The 15,278-nt window shown below is 36.1% G+C and overlaps 1 protein-coding gene across 2 annotated transcripts in view; it reads left to right on the top strand.

Moving 5' to 3' along the window:
- Positions 1 to 15,278, top strand: part of LOC107698687 (cyclin-dependent kinase 18-like) — a 112,573-nt gene that overhangs the window by 57,960 nt on the left and 39,335 nt on the right. For both annotated transcript variants that reach the window (XM_016499879.1, XM_016499815.1), the window contains exon 2: positions 9,055 to 9,190. In XM_016499879.1, coding sequence (XP_016355365.1) covers positions 9,073 to 9,190 — 118 coding nt within the window. In that variant the 5' untranslated portion in view covers positions 9,055 to 9,072. The remainder of the gene's footprint in view (positions 1 to 9,054; positions 9,191 to 15,278) is intronic.

Below are 15,278 nucleotides of genomic sequence, written 5' to 3' on the forward strand. Positions count from 1 at the left end.
GCTTTGGAAAGAAAGAGTGAAAGCGGAGAGAAAAAGGTGGATCTAATTGTGCACTCTTTTATAAAGGGAATTTTATTACTATTGCTCAAGCCTGAATATTAAACTTTGACGGACGGAAAAAAAAAATTCAGAGACCAGAATATCACAGACGCTTAAAGGCATAGTTCATCCAAGGAAAATAAATATATACTGTATATATATATATATATATATATACTGTATATACACACACACAAAAACACACACACACACACGTATCAACCATTCTACCACATAGCAACATTTTAAAATATAGTTCACCCAAAATTGACCTGTATGAGTTTCTTTCTTCTGCTGAACACAAAAGACGACATCTTGAAAAATGTTGGTAACCAAACTATAGCCGTTGACTTCCATAGTATTTTGCCCACACATTAAAAGTCAGAGGCTACCATCAACTGTTTGGTTACCAGCATTCTTCAAAATATCTTTCTTTGTGTTCAACAGCTGAAAGAAATTCAAACATCTTTTAAATAACTTGAGGGTGAGTAAATGATGACAATTTTCATTTTTTTTGGTGAACTGTCCCTTTAAAAAGACTCAAAATGCTTCTAGCAACCACAGAGCAACACTCCAGCATCATGGTGGAAGGGGTGTGCGATATTGACAATTTTCGATAATGATAATTAATATTTTGCTGAGTGTGTTTTTATGCTGGTACCTTGACTGGTTTAGGCCCGCCATTGATAAATAAATATGACACTAAAACGGCCAGTAGATGGCAGCCTAGTCCCTTGATGAGTGATTAATAAAGTGAAAGTGAAAAAAGCGAAAGTGACGTGACACGTGGCCAAGTATGGTGACCCATACTCGGAATTAGTGCTCTGCATTTAACCCATCCAAAGTGCACACACACAGCAGTGAACACACACACCGTGAACACACACCTGGAGCAGTGGGCAGCCATTTATGCTGCGGCGCCCGGGGAGCAGTTGGGGGTTCGGTGCCTTGCTCAAGGGCACCTCAGTCGTGGTATTGAAGGTGGAAGAGAGCGCTGTACATTCACTCCCCCCACCTACAATCCCTGCAGGTACGAGACTCGAACCCGCAACCTTTGGGTTACGAGTCCGACTCTCTAACCATTAGGCCACGACTTCCCTCATCAGAACCAAAACAGATGTTTTTAGCAGGTCCGAGCTGTAAAGGCGCAGCTCTGTTCTGGAAAATGTGATTAATTGAATCATTAATTCAAATGATTCATTCAAAATGGCTGATTCATTTAGAAAGGAAGCAAGTGGCTCTCTTTATGAATGGATTATTGAATCATTGACTGATATAATTTCTTCAAAAACAGATTAATTTGAAATGAAAGACCGCAGTGTTGCTCTGAGATGCACAAAAGTTCTGCTCCAACTTTATTTGGAACAATTTTTGTTGGCGAAACAGAAAAATCAGACAATGTTGAGTCTAAAATGTAACTCGCTCAATATTAGCTTCTTATTTTTTGAACTGTTATTTTATATATTAATTTTTGAAATTAGGGTTATCATACTCGCGCTCTAATATTTGGGAAAATGTCACTCTTGCTTGTGTGATATTGCTTAACTATAATATATCTTATAAATATAAAAAACAAAAACCATACAGGGATATTTTTTGGTTTCATAACAAATTACACAGTGAATGTTTTTGGATGTTATCGATCATGATACTATAGACAATAAATACCGCACACCCTACATGGTGGTGAATTTTGCACTCACATTTTCTATAGGAAATGTAAAAGTCTACTTTTACCTGCCTTTTGTGCTTTGTTTTGTGGCAAACAACAAGTGCACACAGACAGAGAGGTTAAACATTCGGTGCCTTTGCACATCTCACCAATGTTAATGTGATCTTTAATCTTGGCGTCTGGCGGGAGATGGGGAGGGATAGTAAAGGACAGCAGGGGATTTTTGGTGGAGGGTTTGCGGACACAGCTGTGCCTCACTGGTTCATCCACAGACTCATTCAGAGGTCAATACAGATCAGACTGCAGTGTTCTGCTTTGCTATCAGTGCAGAGCTAAATTAAGACCACCATTGACTCATTCAGAGAATGTAAGCAGAGATCGACACGATAGAGGGAAAATTATGTATTGAGTAACTGAACAACCTGAAGGAGAGGAGGGGCGAACAATGCGATTAAAAAGACAATAGAGTGTGATTCTGATATTATACGTGTCATTATAATTCTAACTCGAGGGTCAGATTAGACAAAACGTCACCCACAACATGGGTGACATGGGACAACATGCCCTTCTGAAGCTTATATTATAATAATGAATGCATTTCATACTACTTTCATTAATAATAATGTGGTTAAAAACTGAAGAGTGCACATGGAATTTACTAATTTCATTCACCAGAGGCCTTCAGGTCACATACACATACGGAATTAATAATTAGAGAAAATAAGAAACTTTTGAGAAAAGTATTCCCTGCTCCAAGGATTTATTAAGGCATCTAAAGCTTAAAATTAACACAAGGTAAAGAGAATAAAATCAAAATTATATATAATGAAACTAGGGTGTGCAATATTGACAAAAATGTTTTTGATTTTTTTTATAACTATAATTAAACAATATTTTGCGGAGTGTGTTTTTATACTGTTACTTTGGCTGGTTTATAGGCCTGTCATGGACAGATAAATATGACACTAAAACTGCCAGTAGGTGGCGGCAAGTCCCTGTCTTAATGAGTGATTCATTGAATCATTTATTCAAATGATTCGTTCAAAATGGCTGATTCATTTAGAAATGAAGCAAGTGAGGTCTTTATGAATGGATCATTGAATCACTGACTCAAATGATTAATTCAAAATGGATTGATTCAGGAACGAAACACAGCAGTGTTTCTCTGAGATGCACCAATGTTCAGATCTGAAACTTGTTTGGAACTATTTTCGAAACAGAAAAACATACAATATTGTGTCTAAAGTGCAACTCACTCAATAAACTTATTTGTTGAACTGTTGTTTAAAATCAATACGACATTTGTGATCTTGCGCATGCGCTGATATTCGGCAATACGCCACTCTTACTTGCGTGATTACTTAACTATATCATATCTTATAAAAACAATAGGGGCATTAACTATGTTCTAATAGGCTTCATCACGCAGTAAATGCTTTTGGACTCTCAACACATTTTTTTTTGCATATACTCAAAGACTTGATAATGTCAGCTTGCACATTGTTAAATAATTATGGTATTATCATAGACAATAAATATCACACACCTCTAAATGAAACACATACTGTATACTATAATTATACTACTAAACTACTAAATTATAAATATAAATGCACCACCTACCAGAAAATTAAATAATACAGATAATACAATAGATTATAATGGGAGCTTTTGAAAACATTTACCACACATTTTTTCTATACTGCTGGCCTGACTTTAGTAAAATCAGTCTGGTGAAAATGAATGGACAATCATGTTAATTGTGTTTTAATTCTGACAATGGTATTGAGCCCACATCCATATCACCAATTAAAAGCTTCAGCCACAGAACAAAACAGCTGACTGACTGTTACTCTAGCAGATTATGAGCAATTTGAGCCCAGCAATCATAATCTGCTGGTTTATATGACATCTAGATGAAACGTTAATGAATGCCATTACAGATGATTACATGAACATGAAATCCACACATCAAACATCTTGAGTGCTGTTACAGAAGCTGTGAGATGTAACCAGCTTTAACATACTGCTGTTTACCGCTATAAGATGTTTGGTGTACCAAATCATGCTAGTTCTGGCAGATCACACTGGTTTACATAAAGCAACAAGCAGCTTAACCAGCTAGTGCCAGTAACAGACCATCACTGCATTTAAAAACTAGCTATTAAACTTGACTTTGGCTATTACAAGCACCTAAACACTTAGCAACCACTCAGCACATCCTAGCAACCGTGTAGCAACATTCTAAACGAGATTCAGAACACCCTCCCAACTGCATAGCAACAATCTAGTGTGCTGCAGGCCTACATTCTAAACTACACTCAGAAAAATAGCAACCACATAGCACACTCAAAACACCCTAGCAACTGCATAGCAAAATTCTAAACTACACTCAGAACACCCTAGTATAGCAACATGTTACACAAGACTCAGAACAGCCTAGAAACTGCATAGCAACAGTCTTAACCAGACTCAAAACACTATTCTAAACAAGGCTCAGAACACAATATTAACTGCATAGCAACATTCTAAACAACACTCAAAACAGCCCAGCAACATTCCAGACTCAGAGCACCCTAGCAACCACATAGCAACATGTTAAACTATATTCAGAACACCCTAGCGACTGCATAGCAACATGTAAACAAGACCCAGAAGATCCTAGCAACTGCACAGTAACATTCCAGGCTCAAAACAACTTAGCAAAATTCTCAACAAGACTCAAAACACCTTAGAAACGCCATAGCAACATTCTAAACAGCACTTAAAACAGCCTAGCAACTGCATAGCAACATTCCAGACTCTGATCATCTGAGCAACCACATAGCAACAGGCTAAACAAGACTCAGAACACCCTAGCAACATTCCAGACTGAAAACTGCCTAGCAGCTTCACCATCTCTCATTTTTAATTTCATTCATTCATTTTTTTATTATTATTATTTAAAGTATTTCTCATGAATTAGGGCCAGATCAAAGTGCAAGATGGTTAATTGTTAATTTAAGTTATTGTTATAAGCAACAAAAGTAATAGTAATACTTGACTTGAACTACAGTAAGCTGACACCATTGTTTTAAATATATCCAACAAACCCTAAACCCTTGACAAATACAGTGTGTCTGGCTGCTGCACGGCTCTCCATCATTACTTATTCCACAATGACTTTAGCATGTGCAGCTCCTGTAAACCCCTCTGGGGTCTGCGGCGTCTCAACAGAAAGCGGCCCACTCCAGGAACAGAGTCCGTCAGCCTCCATATGCCACCAGCCCACCGACCAAACCAAAAGCACCTTATTAATAGATTCCCTGTCAAAGAGAAGTCACGTCCCCGTGGAGCGTAGTGAGTACAGAGTGCCGAAAGAGTCACACTGAGAGTCCCTTCAGCTTCTTCAGACGCGTCTGGAGGAGATGGCATCGCGGTGGAGGATAGGTGGCTCTATTTTGAGTCACCGCGATCCCTGCGGAACTGACGCACGAAATGCAAAAGGCAGCGAGGCGGTGGATGATGGACGGGGTCGGTCGAATGAGACGAGAAGGCTGTAAATTAGTTGAAGCACATGAGGCATCTTTGGGAGTCAGTAAGTTGGCAGCACATTAGTAAAGTCAGACAAATGCAAACTCAGTTTTATCAGCAATAGCATTACAGAGATGAAATTCTCCTTTGGAATAAGAATTAGAATAAATTACAGAAGGAAAAACCATCCACCACAGAAAGTTTGACAGAGAATATAAGGTCACCTCTCCGGATGATTTGGTTAACATCTGCTTAAGACACCCTCACATCTTTGGAGGGTCCCTGGAGTTCAGGACGTAATTACACTTGGAAGAGATTTTGGATTCAATCAGAGTGAATACGGAAGCGAGAGAGAATATCAATAAAATATTTCCACTGTGTGTGATTAATGCTAGGAAACCATAAGATACTGAGATCTTTAAAAATCATGTTAATATTCTGCCCTTTTAATCTGACAGTTTTAGACTCATCTCAGTGACACTAATAGCTTGATTTTTCTTCCAAAAAGACTCATTCAGTGACCTGTTGGTGGCACACATGAGGTTAAATTAATTGCTGGTTAGCATGTAACCTTCTAGTCAATGACACAGCATTCATTTACCTCAATTAACAGCCATATATTTATGAAAAAGTAAATATATATACTGTAAATTATAGGCATATACAGGTGCATCTCAATAAATTAGAATGTCATGAAAAAGTTCATTTATTTCAGTAATTCAACTCAAATTGTGAAACTCGTGTATTAAATAAATTTATTTAATACACGAGTTTCACAATTTGAGTTGAATTACTGAAATAAATGAACTTTTCCATGACATTCTAATTTATTGAGATGCACCTGTATACACATATTTTAAAAGATTTGTAATATATAAAATATTCATATATTAAATTATTGTTAATATATAAATGTAAACAAAATAGATCAAATTAAAAGTGTTTAGAATATATATATGTATATATATATATATATATATATACACACACACACAGTATATACAGTATAATGATATTTTATTTATGTAAAATTCTAAATATATATAAAATGTAAAAGATTTGTTCAAAAACCCAATGAGTTTAGTTCACAACCAAAACAAAAGATTGCGATAAACGTTGTTCCATGCTAGAACTAGTAACATTCCATAAATACATGTAGATGATGAGATTATTCAGACAGACGCTGGTCTGTGTTTCATCAGCCCTATGATTGGACTGCATGGAGCAATTATTGTCTTATGAGAGTCATGATTCAAAGACAGGAAGACTAAATCATTATCCCTAGCAAAAACAACTATAACAACAAACAACACTATAATCAAAGAGAGGGTGAGAATGCGAGGCAGAAAACAAGTTTGAGAGGAGGGGGGAAAAAACCACCACCACAGCTGAAAAGGGAAGTTTTTTAGCACTATTAGTATTTATTTTATTATTTTTTGTTTCAGAGTCATTTGAGAAACAATGTCGCTCTGAGACGCAGCTATTTTGGGGGTATAGCTGATGCTAATTGGCATGGGGGTACTGGCTAGTCTCCCACTTTCAAAATAATTAGTAAAGCACACAGCACAATCTCACACCCGGAATTAAACGAACAGCACTGGAACCCTTAGCAACCACTCTGCCTGGAAACGCAGGAGGGTAAAGGAAGAGAATGCGAGAGATTTTGATAAGCTCTAGTGAGACTGAGCTGAACTTCAGCTGTGGAGAAATTTAATATTATTAGAAACCTATTAAATCCCTTATAACATAATGTACACTTTTGAAGAGTATTATAGTAATTATTTTTCATACGGGTCATTTTTAAATGATAATAAAGGTGTCTTGCGCCTCTTTAGAAAGCACTGATCTTGGACATAGGGATGTGTAATATTTATCGTATATGATAATTGTTGTTTTAACGATGTGTGAGCTGATATTATTGAGTATGTCACTCATTTTGCACAAAACACACACACACACACACACGTACACATCTTGAGTCCAAAAGCATTCACTGCATGATTAACCATATTAGAATGCAATTAAAATGACAATATAGCCTAATTCAAGTTATATAAGCAAAAAATATGATATACTTTAGTAATATCACACAAGCAAGAGTGTCTTTTTTTCCGAATATCAGCGCAGGAGCGTGATCACAAATGAGATTGATGTTATACAACAGCTCAACAAACAAGAAGTTAATATTGAGTGAATTTTAGACACAATAATGTCTGTTTTTTTTTCTGAAATCCTGAAAGTAGTTCCAGAGTTGGATCAGAACATTTGTGAGTCTCAGAGAAACACTGCAGTGTTTCGTTCCTGAATTAATCTGTTTTTGAACGAATCATTTGAGTCAATGATTCATTCATAAAGGCAGTCGCTGCCTCCGAAACCACATACTTCCCTACAATATAGTAGGCAAAAAGCAGTAGGCGAACTAATATGTACGAATCCTTAGTATTCATAAAAGAGTAGGCAAGAATTACCTGCGCGGTGCACTAATTCTTGTGAGATTTGGACGTGTGTATACTTAAGTTGCATCCGAATGTGCCTACTTGCCTTGGTCATTTTCGTAAAAAAAGAAAAATTGATATACTATTTAACCACAGATGCTCGTCTTGCACTAGCTGGACTTCACATATTGCGTAGTCACGTTGGAAAGGTCACGCGTGACGTAGGTGGAAGTACCGACCCAGTGTTTACAAAGTGAACGTGCAAAGAAAGTCAAATGCCAATTACAAAAAAAAGGTAAAACAACAATGTCGGATGATTTTGAAGTTTTTTGAAGAAAATGAGAAGGAGTTTTTCGCCCTACCCTACCTTTTTGAACCGGAGTACTCAGACGAAGAGCTAACCACGTGTGACCTTTCCAATGACGTAATGCATGAATTTGGCGAATTTAGCACTCGATAAGTAAGTACTTTTTGAAATTAAGTACCTACTGAGTGAGTATGCGGTTTTGGACGCAGCCACCCACTTGCTTGATTTCTAAATGAATCAGCCGTTTTGAATGAATCATTTAAAGAATGATTGAATTAATCACTCATTAAGTCATAGACTTGTTGCCACCTACTGGCGGTTTTATTGTCAAATTTATTTATCCATGACAGGCCTAAACCAGCCAAAGTACCAGTACAAAAACACACTCAGCAAAATAGTGTGTAATTATCATTATTGACAAATTCCCTAAAAAAGTCACACTGTAAATCTGATATTCAAAGTCTAATTTAAACATTAAAATAAACTTTTAGGATTTTGAAATGTTTAAAAAACAATTTATAGAAAAATGCTTCAGAAATGTTTAGGATTCTGCACTTTTTGTATAACAATCAAATACAGATTTTTATCTGAAAATGTAAAAATGATTATGTACTGTATAATTATATAAAAAGGGGGTGGGAGCATTTCATGTCCAAAAACGGCATTTCATGTCAAAAAGGTTGCCAACCCCTGGTATAGTTCTAGAAAATGACTTTTCTAGAAATGAGCAGCTCAGATCATTTGTTCTAGGAAGAATTTCATGAGAAATATTTGAGTTTAAACTGAGAGCTCTGACTCTGACTGATTGCAGTCTTGATATATTGAAGTTTTTTTGTAACCAACACCAAACCTGGCACCCTGACAGAGCGTAGCCTAAAAGCCGCCAGCGATGCCAGAACAGGGGCAAATCTCTCTAAAAGTTGTAAACATTTAATCTCAGATTTTTTAACTAGATTCTAAAAGACAAAAACACAAGAGAGCCCAATAATATCACGACAGCTTTCATCTAAGAGCACAATGAAACAAATGTCATCTTCTCATGTTCGTAAATAACACATTAACTCAAACTGTTCTTGCATACTCCACAGGACTTCTGGTCCAGCGACATGAATAAGATGAAGAACTTCAAGAGGCGTTTCTCACTTTCCGTGCCACGAACAGAGACGATAGAGGAGAACGAGTTTACAGAACAGATAAACCAGCTCAACATACACTGCAATGACGGTATGGCTTTGCTCTTGACGTTCGCATCTCTCATTCAAAAGCACTAGAGTCTGATGTGAGCATCATGAAACCCATTGAAATAAGACTAATGTAACTTATTATACAGATCACGCTGCTACTACAAGTGATCAGGCGCTCCTTATTGATTCACTTTAATCACCAACAACTATTTTACCCAGAAATTTGTTTTAAATCTATAAAATGAAATATAGTGTAAAAGGTCAAAACAAACGAGGAGAAGGATAAATAATATACCATAATCACCGATCGGCCTATCTAGATGGATTCGATTTCTCAGAGGACGACTGAGTGAAAAAACAGACATGTTAGATTCGGAAGGGATTAAAAACAATAATAAAAATACAAATTCTGTGAAACACACATGCACCTGACCTCCTGAGGGAAAACTAGTCCCATCCAAACAGGGCTTTAGTCTAATCCTACAATATTAACTGTTTGTTTTTCATTAATTTCATGCATAATCAAGAATGTATAATAACAAAATATATTTAATCTTAATTTGGGCATCTGTGGTCTTTTAAATGTAATATATCTAGTGAAAAAAAGTGTAAAAAAATTCTATATTTATAAAAAAACAACAACATGAAACTTCACATGCAATCTTGCATAACATGATGGATCTACATTTGAAACTGAATATTCAGAACGAAATAATTTTATTTATCAGGTCAGCAGGAGAGAAAAGTTGATGGCTATTGTTAAAAAGAAAACATTTTGGTTGCTTGAAATAAAGATGAAATAAATGAAAATATAAATATTCGATGAAATAAATGAAAATATAAATATTAGATGAAATAAAATGTATATATATATATATATATAATATATATATAATACACACATTATAATTAATAATATAATTAAAAAAAAATAATAATAAAAATGACAAAAACACACAAAAAAAAAAAACTTAAGTTGATGGCTATTGTTAAAAAGAAAACATTTTGGTTGCTTGAAATAAAGATGAAATAAATGAAAATATAAATATTAGATGAAATAAATGAAAATATAAATATTAGATGAAATAAAATGTATATATATATATATATATATAATATATATATAATACACACATTATAATTAATAATATAATAAAAAAAAAATAATAATAAAAATGACAAAAACACACACAAAAAAAAACCACTTAAAACTGATGTGGAAAACAATTACTACTTTTTGATTTAAGATTCACACAACTTTGTTCTTTTAAAGTCAACCAAATACATTCCAAATTTTATGACTATATTGGACCATGAATTCCATGTTGTTACACAGTATGAGAAGAATAAAGACTGAAAATATTAAAAGCATATATATTCCCACACATCCATAACATGACATATTCATGAGTGAAGCAGGATATTCAACCAGACAAAATGTAGTAGGGTGGCACATTTCATCCAATGGGAATTGGTTAAACTGATGAATTGCACACAATAACACCTGGAACATTTATTAAGGAAGTAAATAATGTCAATTTTGAAACATCAGCTGAGGCTACCTTTCTCTATTTGAAGTCTTCTGGATTGTTCTCAAATGGAATGAGATCTCACCAAGACGCCGGGAAAGTGAGCGGCCCTTAAGAGTTTGATAATCTCTCCAAGAGATGGGAGAGAGATGCATCTAGTGGCCTGCGAGGACCTCAAGGGTCAGAGCCGCTCCAGAGAAGATGAGGAAGAAACGGGATTCTGACCCTCCAGCGTCCTCGCTCTTCGTTCACAGTGGTGTTTATCTTTGTGCCTACATTATTAATGCAGTGGTAATAGTACAATTCTGCTCCGTTGTCTGGCTCTATGGTCTTAATGCCTTCTCGAGTCAATATTAAATCGGATTTCAAGGGAGAGACTACAAGCAAGACCACTTTAAGAATGTAAGACTCTGTCAAAGATCAACAGGGGTTTTTGCACACATGCGGTTTTGCAATATAAATCGATAATTCTTGTTATTGGCCAGTCTGTATCTTGTTATAATTCTAAAGAAATAGCTTTTATGCTATTTATTTTGGATTCCAATCAACCTTATAAACAAAAACACCATATTATAGTGACAAAAAAAGAAAGCATATATATTCTGTTTCACTTGAAATGCATTATATTACGGAAGTGTTGTGCATCCGGTTTCATATCGTTTATAAAAAACAGCCATTTTTCACTCTTCGTTCCTAGATTCATACAATAATCATCACAATAGAGGTACAAACCACAAAAGACTTGTGCGCAATCAAAAATGCCTCTTCTGTCAAAAAAGGTGTCCGGCAATATTGTTTCAAACATAGCCCCATTTTTTTTTTTTTTAAAGAAATACATTTTATTCCACAAGGATGCATCAATTTGATCAAAAGTGACATTTATGATGTTAAAAAATATTTCTATTTCAAATAAGAGCTGTACTACACTTTCTATTCATTGTGGTTTCCACAAATATTAGAATGATTTATATTGAATTAGAATGATTTATGATGGATCAGTGACACTAAAGACTGGAGTAATGATGCTGAAAATTCAGCTTTGCGTCACAGGAATAAATTACATTTTAGAATATATTCAAATAGAAAGTAGTTATTTTAAATTGTAATATTTCACAGTATTACAGTTTTTATTATTGTATGCTTCGTCAAATAAATGCAGCAAATCAAATCAAGGAAAAAATGCAACTTCGTAAGAATTTTGTCCATTTGCAACAAGTACAAACAACCTACAGGTCTTAAAATTCCCTTAAACTGAAGCTGAAGATTAGTAGCATCAAATTAGATGCCCTTAATCTGATGTTAAACGGCAGTGTTTGGTCACTCTGACGATCTCTTCCTGTCCAAGCTAGCATTTCTTGGTCAGAATAAGCTGTAAGGTGCATAAGACTTTGTTGAAAGACAAAACTCTGGCTACACAAGACTGATAAAACTCAAGAAAGAAGCCAAACTGGGCGATGAACACTCGGTCCATGGCAGGACAGGGACTTGGATCTGGTTGCATGCTGGGAACAAACCATTTGTTTGGGGAGCAATCAGGCTCCTCAGATGCCTGTCTGAGGCAGCTGTTTCAACAACGCCCCATTTTTCCCCCACCACGAACCAGCTGCTCCGATTGGCTGATGGGACGGCACTTCCTGCACCCCCGGGAGAGACGGCAGCGATGGAGACAGCTGGAGCAGGATGGAGTTTGGAAGGAGGGAGCGAATCTGAGAACAGGCGGGGAGGAGACGCAAGAGCGCTTTTCTTCTATTTACCCCGTCCCCTTCCCTCCAGCTGCAAATGAACCTCCAAGCCAAGCGTGGCGGGAGAGACGTCTGCGGGTCGGGATGGAAAAAGCATTGGAAACGCCTTGAGAAATGGAACGCTTCGTTCCAATTTACTCGCCTGTACACCTATGATTATTAGAACTCAATTACCGCAAGGTTAATGTGGAAGAAACCGATCCGAGTCACGTTTGGGAGTCTGACCTCATATTTCCTCCCTACCAGCATGTCTACCTCCATTATCTCGTTATATTTGTGATGTATTGTTGATCGAGATGCAACCGAGTCATTCTCCATGGAGAGGAGCCCATGATGGAGCCACCATGCAAATGTTGGCGGCAGTCTTTTGGTTAACAAGTGTTTCTTGATAACCACAAAGATGTGAGCTATATTTAATGATAATGCTTCCAAAATGGCTTTTCGACAGATTCCTTGGAGAGTTTGAACATAATTACAGAGCCAGAAACACCCACACACATCGCTTTTACGAGCACACTAAATCTCATTGAGGAGTTTATACCGCAAAGGGTGAATGTAATGCGTGTTGTGCAGAACTGAAAGAAGAGGCATCTCATTTAGAGACAGCCATTGAAATAACCAGCAGCTGTCGTGTGGCCCTCCGGCTAGGCATGAATGAGAAGTGTGCTCATTTCTGATGAAAAACGGCAAGGACTGCAGTGTCTGGATGGTTTCGCTCAGAGGTACGAATAAAAAAAAATCATAAGAACACCACAACAAGGAAACAGGTGTTCATGTGCACATAAAATAGCTTATATTCAAGCACACACGTCAAAAAAGTGACGTGACGTGTATACAAGTATGGTGTATTTGTGCTCTGCATTTAACCCATCCAAGTGCATGCACACAGCAGTGAGTAGTGATTACACACACACACACACTTTATACTTTATATTCATCAAAGAATCCTGAAAAAAATAATATATCACTCTTTCCATAAAAAATATTAAGCAGCACAAATATTTGCAGCATTGACAATAATAATAAATGTTCTCAAGCACCAAATCAATGATTTCTGAAAGATTATGAGACACTGAAGACTGGAGTAATGGCTGTTGAAAATTCAGCTGTAAATCACAGAAATAAATTACATTTTTAAATATATTACAATAGAAAACACTTATTTAAATTTTTTTATAATATTTAACAATATTACTGTTTTTACTATATTTTTAATCAAATAAATGCAGCCTTTGTAAGCATAAGAGACTCCTCTCAAAAACATAAAAAATAAATAAATCTTACTGACCCCAAAATTTTGAACAGTAGTTTAAATATTTCACTACACTAGTTGACCAGATTTATTATTAAGAATTTTATATATATCACTCATGTCACTCATGTCATATATATGACATATGCATGTCACCTCGTTTATTTGCTTTTACTATTGTCACGGTTTACTGAGAACACTTTCTTACTACCTTCCCACTACCTACCCAAACATTTAGACTCCCTCTTCCATGATGCTATGTGCAGGACCTTACATACAGAGGTCAAAACAGTGCATTATGATTGTGTTGGGAGATGCACTGAAGCCCTGACAGCAGTCATATAAAGTTCTTCAGTCATGTTCTATTATTAATTCAATTGTAAATGAGGAGTGCTAATAGTTTTCTGCATAATCAATTATAGTCCAGTGGGTCAAAGCCTTACGACACACAATTTGCCTAATATCTGATGACCTACTTTCAACTGGACACTACAATCAATTCTGTATAATTAGCTGAATGTGTGCGCCACCTGTAACCCCATAATGAAGCAAAATATCACTGGCTAGGTTAACAGTAAAATTAGTTTTACAAGCGGTCTCTCATGGTTCAAACCAACAAATGTTCCAGTTACCAGCCCAGATCTTTAATCACAACCCCAGAGGGAGGTTCAAAACCACAAGGGCACAGCAACACGGCTTATCAGTCATTCACCTCAACCACTGAGCCACCTTTGTTTCAATGACAGCTCGATTTCTCTGCATTATTAATGTGTTGAGAGCTTTCGTCTCTGAACAGGGAATGTCTACTTGAAAAAGGAAGTTAGGCTTAGAAAGAACGTTTCGTTTCCTTTATTCAAAGGAATTACAGTTATAACAATTTACTCACCCTCATGTTGTCACAACACTCATGACCTTGATGCAAAGGCACGTTTTACTATATTCTTTTATTGTATGTAAAAGGGTTGCGTGAATATTCTGCAATACATCTCCTAATGTTATTTACAGGTAAAACGATCATACACTCTTAAAGGCAGGGTGCAAAAACATTTTTGTTATGCTGGTTGAAAGTCTCATCACAACCCAATAGCAATCACTAAGTTAAGTGGTCTAAATTTATATGTATTTATATTGTCTGTGGAAGGCGTAGGACCATAAAATGTTCATCCAATCATATTCTTTGATCCGAGGATTACGATAGGCTGTCCTTCCTGCCTATCAACATATGTATTTGCATACCTCTGCGCACCCTGTTATTGCTAGCCACAAAATCACCTATGCTACCTTTAAAAAAAGTTGGTTCCAAAAGGAGGGGTTGGCAGTGTTTCCATAGAAGAACCAATCGTGGGTGCCAAAAATAACCTTTTAGTGAAATGTTCTACCATTTTCCTTAGTGTGAAGATCATTATAATAATCTAAAGAACCCTTTTCTGCTATAAAGAACCTTTAGTGGTTCCATGGATGTTAGAGGTTCTTCATGGAACAATAAAAGAACCTTTATTTTTAAATGGGTCATATGATGTTGCTAAAAAGAACATTATTTTGTGTATTTGGTGTAATGAAATATGTTTATGCGGTTTAAGGTTCAAAAAACACATTATTTTCCAC

Source organism: Sinocyclocheilus anshuiensis, unplaced genomic scaffold (assembly GCF_001515605.1).
Source record: "Sinocyclocheilus anshuiensis isolate Anshui unplaced genomic scaffold, SAMN03320099.WGS_v1.1 scaffold313, whole genome shotgun sequence".
Classification (NCBI taxonomy): domain Eukaryota; kingdom Metazoa; phylum Chordata; class Actinopteri; order Cypriniformes; family Cyprinidae; genus Sinocyclocheilus; species Sinocyclocheilus anshuiensis.